This window comes from Vidua macroura, chromosome 10 (assembly GCF_024509145.1).
Source record: "Vidua macroura isolate BioBank_ID:100142 chromosome 10, ASM2450914v1, whole genome shotgun sequence".
NCBI classification, from domain to species: domain Eukaryota; kingdom Metazoa; phylum Chordata; class Aves; order Passeriformes; family Viduidae; genus Vidua; species Vidua macroura.
Window position 1 is genome coordinate 9,381,129 of NC_071580.1, and position 18,825 is coordinate 9,399,953.

Genomic DNA, 18,825 nt, shown 5'->3' on the forward strand with positions numbered 1-18,825 from the left:
AAATAAACCAACAATGAGAAAGAAATAAAAATAGTGAGAAAGTAAGGAAACTGCTTTTTTCAGCAAGGTTGGTAGATCAGCTCTGCCTTGCAGTATTTTCTTAGATCATTACCAACACTTTTTAAATAGCCTCCAGATAGTTAAGGCTGGGGTAAAAACTGGAAAGTGCAGGCAGAACCTGGGACTTTCAAAAACCCACACCAGATGTCTTATAAGCAAGGACATGCTGAGGAATGATGTCATGTCCACAGCTACTGAAGCTCTGAGGAATTTGTGGGGAAAGATAATCAGGAGGAATTTTCTCTTTCAGTGTTTTGAGTGGCACTTTGTAAATAAGAAAGCTGATTCAAAGTATCAGCTGCAATTCTTCAAGATGCTGCAGAAATAGAGACTGTCATAGCTACAAATTCCAGGGTATTGATTTGTATATTGAAGGATAATACCAAATAGCAAGCAAGAAAGACTTCCTGTGTTAGCAGTGTTAAGAAAACTGCTACTGATTCACATAAGTCACTGACCACCTTGCACCAAGACCAGATTCATTCCCAGTTCTTGTGATGTGCACAGCAGTGAGAACATAAGCTTCAGAAATTTGAGGAGAAGGGATCCCCCTCAAATCAAGTACCATCACAAAGCCAGGCCAGGAGAAAGTAGGAGGCCAGGAGATCTCCTCAACCTGGCTGCACTTTGCCTCATCTGGAGGAAGACACAGGAACAGTGTCTGGGAGAAGTCAAAACTGTTCCAGCTCTGAAGGAGCAGCATGCTGACTCAAAACCTACCTATTAGCCTGCAGATACCTTTATCTTAGATGGTTACAAATTACCAACAACAAATCTAATGTATCCCATCCCGGATGACAAATATCCTTCTTATCTCCAAGAACCACATGGTTATAAATGAGGTCCCACATCCTATCCCAAAGAACCTGTTGTAGAAAAATCCATGTCACTCCTCCAGCTGCTGCAATTCTTCATTTACATAAATCACCTCTATTTTAGATTCCTTGTCCCTCTGATTTATGGCCTTAAGAAAAATAAACATGAGTTAAGGAAACAAGGGAAAAGAGTTAATGAGCCAACCTCAGTAGTTTTGACCACATGTAAATACTGCAGCCAATTTCTGTTTCTCTGACAGCCAATAACAAGAGCAAACATGCAAATAGATATGTAGCAGTTTTCCTATTCTTCAGAACTTAGGGATACAGTCCAAAACCACATCACCTCAGGACTTAAAGATCATCAGGTTTTTAGTGTCACAGCAGCTCTTCATTTCACCAGCTATCAAGCTAAATTAGGAATATAGTCTCCTTAAAAAAAAACAGAGTATGACATTCACTGTACCAACTTTAGGCCAGATGAAACATTTAGTATCAGTAAAGTTGACTTAAATTTATTCCTAATTATGCAGATCAGAAAGAAACCCAGACTACAGAAAATCTGGACAGTCTCTCAAGAAAGCATTTTTATAAAAAGTTAAGTGAATTTAATGTGCATGACCTTCTAAAAACCAATCCCATCACAACAGGTATCCTGACTCTTATAAGGTGCAGGCTCCAAATACTCATGTGATAGCACCAAATAAGTCTCCAAACTGGCAAAAAACAAACAGTTCTAAGAAATACTAATTCCACAGGAACCAAGAACTAAGAAAAGTCCAAAATGATAGTGGTTATATAAGAGATTGGATTAAGAATAATCTACTGTGATGTGTGCATATTTACAGAAGACTTGGAAGAACAAAGTTTAAAACAATCACTTGAAGAAAAGTAAGTTGTTAAAGGAAACAATTTGCTGTACTAGATTATATTTATGTGACCAAGAAAAAAGTAGTGAGCAGGAGCAGACACCAGGTATTAAATGCTGGCTTGACTCCTCTTCTAAAGTAAGATCAGATGCCCCAAGAGCATTTCCCTAAATGCAAAATGAAGCTCTTTGAGCAACACACACTGAAATTTAGCAGTATCTCACACAGCCTAAACTCACCCTCATCTGCTATTATTACACCGGGGATGTAACAACTGACCACATGTCATGAATGATTATTTATTGTTTAATTGTGCACCTAAAAGTAACGTTTTTATCTTATTCTGTGCCTGTGCAGCCAAACCACAGCTGCAATGTGACTCTGTCTGCACTGGTAGGACAGGATGCAGACAGTCAGTAAAAAGAAGTTTGTCTTCCTACCTAACCAAACAATTTGCCTTTTAATATCACTCTTACTCAGCACAGAAGGAGGAAGAATAAAAAGAATATTAGACTGTTCAAAAACTCTGTACTGTACCTTTCTTGTGATTTTATTATTCAGAATCCTGGTTTTGGCTTTACCAGAGACAGAGGCAGGAAAGGCCCTTCTCAGGAAGGCAAGGTTGCTTGCAACATCCAAAAGGCTGGTGTTACACATGCAGGGGGAGCAAGGGCTGAATACAGCACTGGGTCATGACCATCTCACAGAATCCAGATCATTACAGTAATTGTACCATTATACACCATAAAGAGCATGCCAGTGCTTGCTATTAAAACTGACTGCGCTAAGATGTCAGTTGATTCACTTCAAGTGATATCTGATTAACAAAATGTGATAACGACATCTGTGAGAAAGCAAATGCAATGCCACATGTGTCTGGGTGTGCAGCACTTCCTATTCTCTCAGCTTTTCTGCTACCAATCTACTGCATTGCTACTCCATACCCAATCAGTTTGCAGCCCAGCAATGCCTGGGAAGAGCCATGCCAGCTCACAGCAAAGGCCCAGCAGTGTGGAACAACATGTGGCCATCCAAAGAATGGCACAATTAGAAAGTTAGCATGTAATGAAGCTTTTCCAGATTCCACCAATTTGTGGTTTGGGGATTTGCCAAGATGGAGAGGGATATGCACACACTTGTGTGTGACCATCAACTTACAGCCCTCAGTGTAAAGCCTACAGCAAAACAAATTAAAAAACCAAAACAACTGCCCTTCCTTCCTTACAGCATACATCAACCTTTCAGATTTGCTAGAGCTCTGCTTTTCTGGACATCTTCCTAGTTGGCTTCTTAGGCTTCCCACTTTACTCCTGAATATCATGAATTACACTTGAATGTTTTTAGTGTGCCAGAACACTTACTATTTCAATAATGACTTCTCCAGAACTTTTTTTTATTATTATGAATGTAATGTTTCCAAACAACATTCTTGATTGTTAGACTCAAACAGTGTTGCTGTGATAACCCTCTAAGAACCTCATCTCCTCCTGAGTTACTGTTATCCTTACATTAGCTGCAAGATTTTGAGAAGAAACTGAGTCTCAGAAGAATTTGGTTGAAATGAATTATTATTCAGCAGGGCAAATCCAAAGCTAGCATCCCCTCTGGACAACTAATGCTTCATAGGTTTTCACCAACAGTGGAAGGCAGTGACTTGCCAGGATACGTAGCTCTGTTCAAACTATACGTGGTGATATTTGTGATGACTGCTTAAATCAAATTGTTCCTTCCTCACATTTGTTTGTAATTATGCCAATAGCAGTCACAGCTGGGAAAAGTGAATTGTACTTTATGTCTTCTGTACAGAAAGTGTTTAAATATTTATCTGTGATGTATGGCTCAGAAGAGGCAGCTTGAAGATCTCCTGCTGCACTCTATTGCATCTGACAGCTCAGTGTTGAACAGAACATGTGCTTTCATGAGCTATGAAGCATTACTATTTCTATCACTGTTGGACACTTGGTGACTAAAATGTTGGACCCATTATCCTATTATCCAGCAACATACACTGTACATAATGAACAGCTCTATATCCTTGGCCTTAGAGACCTTCTGTCAAGATCAAAAGAACTGGAAATTGTGCAAAGAAGTACTGTAAGCTGGTAAGGAAATTATTCATAAAACAACAACAACAGAGGCACTTATTTGCTCTAATTTCTGAGAAACTGCAGGTTAATCAGGAATTATTTTATCTACATATACAGTATATTTATGCAAAACTGGAGACCTCACTGGCATATTGTTGCAAGCAATAGGGAGTTAGACCCAGAAATTCTTTTTTGTAAGTTTTGGGCAGCACCAAGTCCTTGTCTGGGTACTATTTTCAGACTAAGACTAAAATTTCAGCTGTAGCGTGCAATACATGAGACGGTTGTCATGAAAAACATTCCACGTTATAAACTACTACTCTAAAAGCACCAGGGATTGGGCCAGGAATCCAGGCCCCAAGTGATATCAAATGACTTATTATGCTATTTCCTTCCACAAAAGAAATTACATCTTGCAAGAAAAACCAAAACAGATACCTGAAATTAAACAAATTCTGTCTGGCAATTAAGCAGGCAGCAAAAGAGCAAAAAGAGGCTATAAGGAAAAACAGGTTAGGTTTATCCTCTATACTGACACACTGCTTCCCTCCTTGATGAGCCTACAAAATATTGCTGTAATCATAATATCAACAATTTCTTTGACTTCAGTAATTATACCACTGAATAACTGAAGCTTCTGAAATTGATGCAAGCACAACTCCGTAAAATATACTAAGATCCCAGGGTGGAAGTTAAAGCAGTGAAAATCAATCAAGAAATAAAGCACCATTTTTCTCCTTATCAGAGTAATTAACAAGGACTGAGGTAAATCCTGTCACTGGCTATCTTTTATTGTGATGTTCTTCTAGAAGATAAAGGCACAAACTCAGGGAAACCCTACAGCTTGAAGTCGGGAGAAGTCGTTGCAAACTGCAACGATACTCTGACTTCATTCGCTAAGAGTAGGTTAAGTACCTGGAAAAACAGCCTAAGTCAAATACCTTACTTTGCAAAAGCTAAATATTTGAAAGTTACCATAGCACCTCAATATTCCCAAGATGTAACACAAGAGGACAGGAGAGGAACTTCTGAAACACAGCCTCCAAATGCGGTCGCTGCAACGCAGACCGCTCAAGCCTGGCAGGAAGCTGATGGCCACCTCCTTCAGGAGAGCAAGATAACAAATTTCAGGGACAAAAAGTCTCTCCTTCAAGTCTGTGGTGCCACACTGAAATTGTTGGCTCTTGATCAGAACTAATAGAAAGCAGAGAATTACGAACTGACAAACTGATCATCACTGAACAGTGCGCAGCTCTCCCAGCGGACGCGTGAACAAACAGAGCTTTAAGACCAGACAGAAAAAGCACAGGGAGCACCACAGTAGCTCATCCAAGCAATTGATGCACATGCTGGGAAGGACATGATGTTGAGAAATTCAAGCCTGATAAATTTCCCACCACTGAGCCAAGAAGTAGAAGGCTGGAGAGAGAAAATATTGCTGTCTCTCTCAAGAAGGTATTACATAAAGTATAGCCACACATCCAGAGTATTTCACCATCCCCTTACATTTCACTGTGGCATTTATACCTGTGTGCAGGCTATCACCATTACAGCTCAGTGGGACACAGTATGTCCCTGAAGAAACTGCTCTCCAGCTGGTGTCTCTTCCCTTACAGGCACTTCACCTGCAATGACCAACTCACCAGGGACAGGGCAGCTCCTAATTTCCTCAGCAATTCAAGCAAACACACAAGTTTCTCTGTCCAAAATCCATAGCTTGTTACCAGTCCCAGATTTTCCCTTTTCCTCTCATTTACACAGATAAATTGCCAAAGTGCCAGCTAAGTCCTGCCTTTACTGGAACACAGCAATACACTGTGACAGCAGAAGGTCCGTGGAACCACCTGCACTACCAATAGGAAGATCTTCCCTCAGAGCATCCAGAGGCCATCCAGGATGCTAGAAATCCAGAAGGCACAGCCTGAACACATTGCTGAAACAACAGCCTTATCTTGTGCAAGAAACTGGTGCAGCAACAAAAAACACAGCTCAGTTCTCAGTGGAGCACAGGGTAATGTGTTGGGAATAGAGAACCATAAAAACAATCAGCACACACATCTCAATCCTAACAAACCAATATGTACAGAGCCTGTAAAGCCTCCTCTGAGAGCATCAGCTATACCATATATCTGATTTACATTTTTCAGAGAAATAACTGAAGCTCTTCAGCTCGTTCCAAAGGCCCAATGGGAAGGAGAAAACCCTCAATACACCTAAGTGGCAGCTTTGCAGCAGCATGAGACTAAACAAATGGAAAAACCTAAAATAGGTTGTGACAGTTTATCATTAATCAGTATGAATTACTTGGCACAAGGCAGCATCTTTCAGTGCAACTTAATGGCACCTTTCCCAAAGAACTAACACAAACATGAGCACATAGCAAGATATTTGGGGAGCAGGGGAAAAGGGATGTCATCGCTGATTGAGTTGTTGATGGCAAGAAACAAAAAATGAGACTACACAGGGCAGCACCTGTGTGGCTGAAAAACATGACTGGCATGTTCCAGCTACTCATTTGGCGAGGGTAAATTCACCACAGAAGAATCATAATCATATTACAAAACACTCAAGGCTTTTGAATAGCTTCCTTGCAGTCAGATACCATTTCTCCAACAGGTCTACTTATTCATGCATTTTGCCAGAACAGGGATAACATTCTGAATCCTTCCTCTTGTATTCATAAAAGATCATTACTGTTGAACATATGAAGGTATGAGAATAGAAGAGAGAGGGAGAGGCATTATCTTTGTTTAGAAACAGATATAAATGCAAAACTGCAGACAAAGCTTCCAGCTCAGGCAATCTCTATCAAGCCTACAAAGAAGCCCTTGTGCTGGCAGGTCCTGGCAAAGGATCCAAGCATCCAAACTATTCTGTTTTTCCATCTATATGAAATGGTTTAATACAAAAGATAACTTGCCTATATGGATTTGGTGACCAAAACACATAGTCATCAGCATAGTTTTAGTGAACTCTGACTTGAAGTCTTGAATAGCTATTGAAGAAATTTTGCTTTGACCCTCAAAACTGGTTCTCAGAGATTACTGAGATAGCAGCAGACCTCTTTCTTTTATTTGTATATGGATATACCTGTAATACCTTAGATCCCACTTATGATTGCCTTTTGTATTAGGTTTAGTTTTGTACTAAACTGTGTGTGTGTCAATAAATTGGTCATTCACTCATTTTATGCATATTAAAAGGAAGAGACAAGCTCTAATATGTCTCAAACCATCATTTCAACTGTTATTAGATTTAACAGAATAGGTAGAAGGTTCAGCAAATGACCAGACTTGGCAAGAAGTTTTGCATTTGCAAGACTCTAAAATCATATAGCTTCAAACAAAGGCAGAGAAGGTAGCCAGACTGAGTAAAAGCACCAGGCCAAAATAGTTCAGACCAGTCCCCAGTCTGCTGGAAACATCCTTACTATTACTTTTGTCTGAAAGATCTATGACAGTCTTTAAACTCTTAAAAAGAATTCACAAACCATGTTTGGAAAACAATTTGTGGTGATTCTGTTGTGCTTACATGTGAAAACCCATGTTAAAATTGCTAACTGCAGCTTCCATCTCCCAGCAACTAGAGAAAAGGAGGAAAAGCTGCCCTTGTATAGTGATGTTAAAAGATAAACCTGAAAACAAGATAAAATTATCCAGATATTTGAAAGGACAAAGTTTGATTAGGGAATGAAGTCTTATCAGTGGGAAAAAAAAAAAAAAAAAAAACCCAGACAGTTATCTTACTGAAATCCTCAGACATGAAAATGAAAGCAATTGTCCCACATTTGTATTGCTCCAGTCATTTCACACATGCTTCATTCATGTTAAGAAGGGAATTACCACAAAATCTGGAGCTGTGACAAGATAAGCTTTTCATGGACTGAAGACCCAAAAATTAGAGAGAGTTAATCATAACTAAAGCTTTGTGAACAACACTTGTCAAATACATGAGCAATTGCAAACACCTACACAGTGCTATCCAAAACACCACAGCATGAAGACAGCCAAATAGCAGATACCAAAAGTCACCTCTGCCAACTGTGCTTGGAACCAGTCTCATCATCTGACTTTCCCAAAGAGTGATAATGAAGGCCATTCCATGCAAAGAAAGAGGTGTCAACGCCTCAGGTATCACTTCTTCCAAACACTGTACTGGATAAAGTCTTTTAATCAACAGCAGCATAAACTCAATTTAGCTAATGTGATTTGTAGGAAATTCTCTGTTCTCTGTCTCAGGCCCTACAAGTTTAGTGATGAAAATTGTAATAAACTCTTTCTCTCAAATCACAGCAAAAACATACTGAACTGACCTTCCACTGATCTCTGGGGAGCAGTTTCACCACCACGATGTCACCGTTCAGGGCTCTGTTACGAGCAACCACTCCGTCAATAAAGATATCGCGACTCCCGTCCTAGACAAAGAGGAAGAAAAGTAAGTGCCAGACCAAAACATATTAAATCATGGTTGTTATGAGGTTTAAAACACTGCCATCAAGAAAGACACACACCCCAGTTAGGCAAACATCCTGCAGTTGTGCACAGGAACAAAATGGATTTACCATATGTCCTTTAACATACAGGATCTTTTAGCAAATGAGCACCTTTGTATGGATGTGCCAGTACAGTAGTTCCACACTATTTACACAAGACAGAGCCAAGCCCTCAAGATGTGTTGTCTCAGTTCCTCTACAGTTACTTTTGGGAACAGGTAGAGAGTTTTCTACCGTCACAGCTCTTGACACATTAATTTCCCACCTCAAACATTCAAAGCCAGTGTTCAGAACAGACAAGTGTTCAGAATTGTTTACAAGGCAGTCTCTGCAAAGTGCTCCATGCAGAGCCCCTGCTGCTGTCCTGGTGAGCTGGGAAAGCAGGGACATGCAGCTCCTGGACCAGCAGGGCACTCTGTGAAGGTGGTCTGGATTGTGGTTAGGGATGCAATCTCTTCTTTTTCAAATGAACTAACACCATATATTCTGCATTTGGCACAATTAATGTTATAAGGTATCCCAAATAATGACAACCACTGATGCCAACTGCAAGCCAGGAGATCTTTTACTGTAACAGACATGTCAGGACACCTTCTCTGAATATTCTGGGTTAGCGTCCTTGCACAAGAGCCTCTACTAATTGCACACACCATGATTATCCACCCCAGACATGTTTGGAATTCGGTTACTCTGGATTTAGTTTGGGAGATTTTCTTCATGGGATGAACAAAGTTTCCTGAAGATGCCAACACAAAGATTTTAGTTTTTAAAGGATTGCCGGTTTTGTCTTTTTTTTTTTTTCTTTTGATAATTATTGACCGTGCTCTTGCTGCTTTCATTTCTGCTTTCCCTTAATTCAATATACAAAAAATTCCATGTGTCTGTTTACAGTACAATGAACATGCCAAACAATGTGAGCATTTAGTATCAATATGACCAGTTTAAATAGTTTTTCTGAAGAGAGTTATCTTTGCATAATTTTGAGGTACAAAAAAGGAGGTTGAGTTTCTTCAGGTTAGTACTTCATTGTCTTTCAAAGAAAAAAATAGCCTCACAAGACAAAGTCTTAATCGCAACTTCAGCTGTTTCTCAGACACTCCTGAGTCTCAGATGCATGAATAAATCCAATCAGAACTACCAGCATGCTCAGTGTCCAAGAAAAACTTATTTTATAACCTGAAAACATGAAGCCCAAATATCACATAAGTATCTTACTCTGCTTAGATACCAAAACAATAAAAGGAAGAACCCTGCCATGATGTGAAATTAAGGCTGTCCTCCAAGAGACCAAATTACTCTTAGAAAGAAAAGCAGCAGCAGCTCAACAGCTGTGTGAAAGCTGCCTCCCATGACAAGATGCAGAAAAATTGCAAAGCCTCTTGGACCAACATAATTCAAATTGGAAACCGTTCTCTTCAAAAAGCCAGATTTTTTACACATGGTCTTATTCCTTATTTCTCCCCACCCTCTCCCTTCAGCTCCAACTCTTTGCCTAAATCCATCATATACATAAAAATGAAATGTTCAAAGTCACTTTCTAAGGCAAATTCCTGGTTTGGGTTAGGGTTTTGGTTTTTTTTTTGATCTGTACCTGTAGCTGCTCTGTCCTGCAGGACACAGGCTAGCACTCAAAATAATTTGCTCTACACTTTTTTTTCCTTTTCTCCTATGTCCATGAAAATTAAAGGGTGCCTGATGTACCACACTGTCTGGTTAAAGCTTCATCTCCACACTCTGCAAGAGTCTTGTCTTTAATTGCACCCACACACTCTTTCCAAACAATACAATACATGTGTGTGTATGTATATATATATATATATATATATATACAAATCTACATATGTGTATTCACACCTATTTTACAGCAGTTAATTTCAACATCTGCAAGAAAGCTGTAATCAGAAAATTGCCATCAGTTTTGGTTTTCCCTCCAAAAAGAAACATCTCTATATCTTGAGCTCCAGGCTCACAACTGTTGGGCGAACTTACGCACTTCCAAGAAAATTTGTGCATCCCACTTTTTCCTCTGCACAGCTGACACTTCAGGTTACTAATGCAATTAAAATGGCACTGAATGACAACAGAACACAATCATTTGCAAAGTTTCAGCTGTCCCTGGGGTGCATCTACTCTAACAGTCACAATGGCCTCAAGACTCCCACTGTGCCCTCCAGGGAGCACGGGGCTTTCTTTGCAAATATCTCCAGCAGTGCTCCCTATCCTCCTCTGACAAGAGATCTGCAGTACTTCCATCTGCTCTGGAAGTGGCTCCCACAAGCACAGCACAGATCCAGTCCCTGTCACTCAGGCTCAGCAGCACCATCCTTCACACTGACACCTCAAACCACACCACCCTGCACAGGGAACACACGAGATGCAAGGCAGAGATTTAAATTCTTGGGGTGTGTTCTCTGGGTAGCTTCAAGAAAAAAGCCCTGTGCCTTCCCCTCAACTCTTCATGCAACAACGAGACGAGCAGAGAGAGCACATGTGCAGCAAGAAACACGCAGGGATTTCTGGTGTCAGAAGGTGAACAGCTGTTGCATTGAACTCCATGAAGCCATGGCCAAGTCATAGCTGAAGTGAAAGGGGCATAGTGGCCTCGTCAACAGCAGAAAAGAAAGAGTGATTTTTCACAGCTGCAGCTCTTGCAGCATCTGGCAATGATGGGAAGTGCTGCAGAACACCAAGGCTGCAACCCCTCCATTATGGCAAATAATGTTATACAAAGGATAAGCTTCCCAAAGCATCTGTCTTAACGGACTATGCCTACACAAACCACAGTCATCTTCATCCAGGTGTTGATTCTGCTGGTTCTGGTATGCATCTTCATAAAGGGTAGAAAAGTAGGAAGATAGTTGAGATAACCACCTCTGCTAGCCCTCCTTAATGTATGCATTCCTGCACACAGAACAGGCACAAGGCAACAGCTGGACACCAGAGGGGTGATTAGGGGTAAAGCCTCACATCCAAATAACTCATGAGAGTAGCTGAACTTCTCTTTTAAACTTACATTTTGTAAATTCAGAGAATATATTTAATAGCTTACACTTACCACACCTACAAGGACACCTGGCAGAGGAAGGATCAAAGTTCTTTTCACTTACACACTTCCCTCCTGAGAGCTGCTCTGTACTTCTTCCTCTAGTTAATGCTAGTGTATTCTCTGCAGCCCCAGCCTTTTCCCATCCCTGTAATACCAACCTTCTCTAAACAAAGCTCCAAAACATTGCCCCAAATCAACAACATAAACTGAAAAACACCATGAATTTCAAGCCCCAAAACAATAGCGCTGTCAGTAGCAGGGAGAACAACACAATCAGTGTTTCACTGTCTCAGGGCAGGCTCTGCCTTCTCATCCCTACACCAGCAAAACATTTCAATATAAAACTCTCTCATTAACAGCAACACTTTGACCAAGTCAGTTCCAGATAAAAAGCTTCGGCTGTGCCAGCTGTGAGGTCACCTTCCTGACTGGATGGCCCTGAAATTGCAAGAGTCCTTCTTTTCTGTCAAAGTAAGGAAAGAAGAGAGAAGAGGTGCAAGGCAGTCCCATGTGGCAGAAGCACATCCCAAGCCAACCAAGATACAGCCCGTGCCAGAGCGGGCACATGAAAAGGAATCATGCATATTATTTCTGGAATGACTTTTCAAATTAGCTCATGCAGCAGATCGAAAATGGAGAGCATATTTGTTTAGGGAAGATTAACTTAAATCAGTGGAAAATCTATAAAATCTCTGCAGCCATAAACCAATTCTGATTATGCTACCTGGTGGTCCTCAAACCTGACTTCAGCTGGCCTCTGTGGGACCCTGCAGTACCCCCAACTTCAGCACAAGCAAAGCGTTTCTTTGAGGTATAAGAAAGCAGGATTTGGTTGGGAATATTTGATATAAAAGAAAATCCAGATTGTGTTCATTTATTCCAACTCATTCACCTCTGAGTGACCTTCTGTGCACAGCATAACTCCTATCTTAATGCACCTTTACTTATGAACTTTAAAGCATTATAAAATTACACTTACTGGAGATGGAATGAAGGCTTCATGGTACTTCTTAGGATTTATTCTCAAGGGTCCCTTAAAAAAAAAGGAAAGAAGGAGAAAGATTATGCCTGAATCTTATTAATTTTATTTAACACCAGTTAAATTAGAGAGCTGTGGGTAATATATCTACAGTGAAACATGAGAGATACATCTAAATTTCCATTATACATTTCAAGTCTTGACAACTTAGCATCCAAGCAATTTCAAGCCAAAAGGCGGTTTCATGATAGGCTTAAGCTGATCTACTGCAGTCTGTCATCAAAGAGATGTTGAATCATTAGTTGTTGCTGCTACTGGGTGAACTGAGGATCCAAGCTCTCGTGTTCTTTCACACATTTTCTGCTGAGCATCCACCAGCTTCGTTAACAATTGGATAATAGAAAAAAATTGGCTTGCTCTGTTTTGGAAAAGGAGAATGTTGGGTTTGCTTATTTTGGAGGATGCAAGGAAAGAGGAAAAGAAAAGCTGAGCTTGCATGGCAGCAGGTATCATTCTTATGGGGCTCTGGCTGCTTAGGCTGTTCCTGCAAACAGACAGCAGCAGTAACTGTGATAATAAAGTACATTTCCAAAAAAGAATTTAAAGGATTTTCCAAAAATAAACACTTAAAGTCTACAGGATTAAATTCTGTTTAAACACACTTAAAGGCAAACTATCTTAAATACATTTGAAAATTCCATGGTCTATCTATTTCTGCTTTGTTATCTGCCAACTTAAAGGCCAAGTCACCTGCAACAAATTCGTATCAACCCTCCAAAGTAAACCATCCAGTTTTGCTGCTTGCACTCATGTCCATCCAAGAGAAAGGCAGAGCCAACCAAAGCCTTATAGGCTACACATTTGCATCCCAAAAGTATCCTGGAAATTGGGATTCGGGTGACTGCAGTTCAAACTGACAGCATTTGAATCTTATGGGAATACAACTTAGGTATCTGCCTTCCAACAGGCTTCTGCTCTGGGGAGAAACTTTAGAAATTTCTCCACTTGTGTATTTGAAGTAATGTTAGCCAATTTATTATATGAACAGATTCCATCTGTTTGCACTTCTGTGTTAAGCAATCATAGGAGCCTCTCACAGGAATTGCTTCTCTAAAACTTTACTGCAGCAAATAATTTTTTATGCACTCTGGGAAACACTCAGACAATAAGAAAATCAAGCTGATTACATGTGAAAGTTTAGCTGCCTTGAAGAATTCACAGATTTACGAAGATTTTCCATTGCACTTATTTGCTGAAGTTTACCAGCAAATACAGAATACCAGATTACCAGCAGCATGTATTCCATATTCTTTAGATACTATTTGAGTACTCTGCTGCACTATCTAATTTTATGTCTCACATAACTTGTACTAACAAGGACACTTGCCCCCATTGCAGGCATAACCCAGGACAACAGCATGGAAACAAAGATGACCCACAGAGAGAAACCCTGGGGTATTTTGTGCTTAAGCAAAGTGAGAGCTGACTTGCTGTCATCAGTTTCTATTAGCACTGCTATCCACTGATGGAAAATTCTCAATGGTTGTCCTCCACTTATTTCCCAGAATCAGTCATCAGGAAGCTGCTACAGACAGAAAGGAAAAAATGGAAAGGGATTGTTGCTCTGTTTGACAATGAGTCAATTCCCATATGTGGATCTACCTACCAGCACTAAGCAGATGAGGGGATATCCTGTTTTCCTCTGCATAGTCCCCTTGAATAGTGTGGGACAACTGTCAATCAGTCAGGTGTAAATGCCAATAATGCACATGAAAAATCAGGGTTTGTGTCCATGGCCCAGAAGGCACCAGAGCAGCAACGTGACCATGGATGCCCAGCTCCAGCAAACACACAGAGGAGCATAGTGTTACCACATTTATTGTGCAGCCTGTTTATCTGCATTTTATATGCACTACCTAATTATGATCAGCATTAGAATTCTTACGTCAAGTAACATTAAAAAACTTCAGCTCTTCCTTTAAGCAAGAAACTCACAAAATTAATCTTAGAAAGCAGATGGGCCCTATTATCTGTGCCCATGAAAATCCTATTTACAATGTTGTACATTTCACGCTGTGATATCATATCTGGAACCAGTCACTCTCCCCATCTGCAATGAACAACTGTTCTCATATGTGTATTAGGGGGTGAGGATCTGGCTGCAGAGTCTCATGATGTCACACTAATGTTGTATTATTTTACAATAGCTTGCAAATAATAGCTGCTATATTTATCAGTGTTTTTCTGTCATTAGGGCTTTTGTTATGAAAGGGAAGAACAAGGTCTGCAGGAAGGTTTCTAAAACATTTTCTGATGATTCAAGGCAGCTTCACAGGCTCTTGCCAATAAAGTTTCTAACCTTACTGAACCTTCCCAGTGAGACACAAAAGGGTCACGATTTCTCAAGCTGCTTTGCTAAATGCAGGGCAGGCAGTACTCAGACTAAACTTCAAGCATCCTAAACCAAGCAGTTTATAACAACTATTGTAACACATATGTCTAGATCCATTTGTATGTACAAAACACCAAAATTAGGTCAGGTTCACAAGTATCTGCTACCAAGGCTTCCTTCAAAAAAACAATCCATGAAAATCAGGGAAACCCCAGCTTTCACATCCACAAAAGAACAGCTTTTCAAGGAAAAACACCCTTTCAACAGCAAAGTAGTCTCTGCATTTCTGTTCACTCCACCTGACCCCAGCAGCCCTGCAGGGAGGGTCTGGGAGACACTGGAGGCGTGGAGCAGACATGAGTTTCTGGCTGATGCTTCAGAGGATGATTAGAGTCCTTTGGGTCAATGCTCTTTAATACACAGCCTGATTTCATCTGCTGTGTGTAGCCATCCTCGTGCTCTCACAGAAGGACGCAGGAGTTATTGGATCTTGTTTGCCTTCAGGCTATCCGGTGTGATTCCAACCAACCTGATATGCCTGGGGCTTGCTCCCTGCAGTTTTAAGGGCAGGGAAGTGGGAATTCTGTGCATTCACAAGCGCCTGGGCTCAGATCCCTTTTCTTGCAGAACGACGTTTCCAGACATGTTGTGTGACTAAGTGAATCCAGGAATCTGCAGGTCACACTTCTCCTGCTACTTATCAAAGCATGACTTATGTCAGATACAGCACCAGAAGCCATTAAGATCAATGTTACTGACAGACGTCAGCACCCATAAAGATAACCTTTCACTCTTCCTGATCTAGGGCTGCCTAATCGTGGCACTTGTGTGTCATCTGAGCAACCTCCAGGTCTGCCAGGAGTTTCTGTGGGTTGGGCTTTTAGGAACACTTTGCTGCACAGCTGCATTGCCAAGGTCCAAGAATCTCAATGTTATTATCGTAGGCTCTTTTCTCCCTAATAGAGCTCTCAAATTCTCATCCAAATATAAGCACATCCAGTGTTTCCAGGATGCTCCAGGAGATAGCCCATGTTCAGAGAGTCATGCTGCTGCCTGGGAGCACTCCAGTTGCCTCAGGACCATCAGATTCAGACCAATAGCTTTGTCCTCCCCTTCCATATGCTCATGTGGAGCCTTTTTGCAGGTTACCATGCCAGAACAATGCCCTGCTTTTGGGGATTAACACAATAGGGATGTGTTCATTCTGTCTCTTGCCATTGTAGCAAAAACCACTGAATATTCATCCATTCATTAAAGTTGCCCTCAGGATCTCACCTATTTTGGTTGAGGCTGCAGTGATGAATGGTCTTGATGAAATCATAAGGATGAATGAACTGGAGAAATACTGAGCTGGGATGCCCATGATCTAACACTCAGCTCTGAATTATTAAATACAGCTTCTACAGTTTCAATTGTTTCCCTGAGATGTGGAACTGGATGAAAGGAAAACAGACAGAGTCTAAGAGAGCATATAAGACTCTTCCAGTTACGCAGCACATGACCTGGAGTGGATACTACACATTTACAAGAATTAGGGATTCTTTTGCCAGGGATCATGCAATCACAGGTCCCTGGGGACTCAGCATTTCAATGGGATTCTCAGGTAGTAGTCATAGCCTGATGTGCCTCATCTGCAGCTGCACTTGACCTCATAGGCAGTTACACACAGTGCACTTAACACTATCAGGCCGTGTTACCAAAAATGGTGCCAAAACACTCCTGAAGGTAAGGCAGAAGCTTTAGTTGATGCCATATGCCAGTGCAGCCATGAGGGAAGTTACAGCTAAAGGCTCCCATTTCCTCCTTCACCATTTGCTTCCCATTGCAGATGTCTGTGATGGTCTTTAAAAATGCACTGATCTAAGGTCCAAGTAGCCCAGTGGACCATGCTGATCATCAGCAAGAATATGATTTCTCTCAAAGTTAAGAGTGCATGAGATTGGTCTTCAGAATGGAATCAGGCAGTCTTTTATGTAAAATCCTCATCACACCTCCAGAGATTATGCCATTATAATGATATACAAGAATTATTATAAAATTATAACAAAAAATCAGACAAAAATTGAGGTGATGTCATTTGAGACTCCAGTGTATTGATGAAAGCATCACAACCTCACCAGTACTACAACGCTAATTAAATGGCAATGGACCCGTATGTGTTTGGGTAAACAAAGCCTCAGTGTGGATGTTATGCCTTCATTGACTTCCACCTGCCCTTTTTCTCCAGCCAGTCTGATCTCACTGGGATGCCAGGTGTGTCCTGAAGAACATTACACCATGTTGAGGACTACTATGAACATGGTGCAAGGACGCTCTCTTCTCCACCTCAGCCCTGCCAGCCTTCATGTAAATCTCCTCTATCCAGCAGGCAGGACAGCAGGTCCACCCCCACATTCTTTAGAAAATAATTGCTGCCTACTGATGGCTGCAGTTTTGCCGCTCCAAAAAGAAGCACAAACATTGTTGTGAGAAATTCCAGAAGAGGTACCTTGCTAAGGGCATTTGGTTTTGTTTACACTGACACAGACAGAGGCTGCTAGCAACTGCTGTTGTTTTGAGCATCATTTGTAAAAGGAAGTGTCTCCCCAGTAATGACCATCATGGCCAGCAGACTATTCAAACAGAAATCTGCAATTTATCACTCGTGTGGATCAGGAATTTTACAGAACATGAAATCAAACAAAAAAGTACTTCAGAAGAATGTAGAAGATTCCATCCCACTTGTAGAACATCCTGAGAAAGGAAAAATATCTTCCTCTGGCATCTACAAGTGCTACACGAATTCCCTGTCATCAACTGCTGCTGATTTCCAACAACTGCCTGTGATTTCCACACTTATCACAAGAGCATGGACATTGTACATTTCAGGCACCTGAATTAGCTCTCCCCTTTTCAGTCCTGCTGAAACATCTTCCTTTGACACGTAGGCTTCAAATATACTCTTCTTCCTCCCTCGAGTGGGTTTATTTAGATTCTTTCTGTCACCTGATGTTGGGACAGTAGCATAGGATCCTCCTGCAAACAAAAATTTGTAAGTGTTACCTTGCCCACCAAACATGACTGTGTATCTTAACAGAATCTGTACAGAAGTTTTATATTCAAAGTTGAACTTCTGAGAACAGTTTGCCTAGAAATACTGGCACCCAACTTCAGAACACCAAAAAGCCTGGAATAATCATATTTTACAAATAATCAACAGTCTTTTACAGCTCATTTTAAAGTCAATAGCATTCATCCCAGCCCATCTTTTAAAGCACAGGGCTTCAAGGCAGCTTATTCCTGAAGCGTGTACACACACTGCTTTAATACCTCTGAGAGTTCCCAGTTGTCTGGGATTTATTCTGCTGTCTGAATTGTTCATTGTTTCTGTCTGCGATTCAGAGAGTTGCCTCTTCCTATCGAAGTTCTGGGGAGTTCTTGCAGATTCAGAGTTGTTTCTGGTCCTTGCAAACCCTCTTTTTTCTGCACCTGAAATCAAATACAGGTTTGAAATAACAAGGAAGGGAAGAGGAGCCCCAGTGCCAGCTTGTGGTCCTGGTGAAGCTCACGGTCTCTAGTTCTCCCGTACAAGTTACAACCATGAGTCACAGCCTTTATCCAAGAGAAACAATGCCTTCATTAGTTCATTTGTAATCTGTTGGCTCTTTGGGTCTCATAACACACCACTAACTTATTTTAGCATAAATAAAACGCTGGAAATTACGATGCTAAAGTTGGATACAACCCTTCCAAAATCCTGGGAAATTCATTAGAGCATATAAAATGTGAAATTGTTAAACTGTTTCCAAAGTCTCCACCCCATTAAGCCCCCAAGTAGTGAGAAAATATAACCTCCCTACAACTTAATTCAGCAGGTCAGGAATCAAGGAGGCAGAAAAAAATTAACAACCCACATTGGAGTTATTAACTTTGGAGCTACCAGAGGCAGCGCGGTACACAAGGACACCAGAAAGAAGTGCCAAAGCTCCAAATGTCCAGCCTGCTCAGAATAGGCCACAATCATATGAAAATATTCTGCAGAGACTCACCCCTTACTTCCCTGCCATCACCTCAGCCCCTTCCCTACAGCCAGGAGAGCAAGCAGC

General features: G+C 41.0%; 1 protein-coding gene across 1 annotated transcript in view; it reads right to left on the minus strand.

Moving 5' to 3' along the window:
• Positions 1 to 18,825, minus strand: part of DIS3L2 (DIS3 like 3'-5' exoribonuclease 2) — a 182,350-nt gene that overhangs the window by 145,725 nt on the left and 17,800 nt on the right. The window contains exons 3-6 of the mRNA XM_053985837.1: positions 18,050 to 18,208; positions 17,613 to 17,755; positions 12,349 to 12,402; positions 8,144 to 8,245 (exon numbers count right to left, since the gene is read on the minus strand). Of these exons, the coding sequence (XP_053841812.1) occupies positions 8,144 to 8,245; positions 12,349 to 12,402; positions 17,613 to 17,755; positions 18,050 to 18,208 (458 nt within the window). The remainder of the gene's footprint in view (positions 1 to 8,143; positions 8,246 to 12,348; positions 12,403 to 17,612; positions 17,756 to 18,049; positions 18,209 to 18,825) is intronic.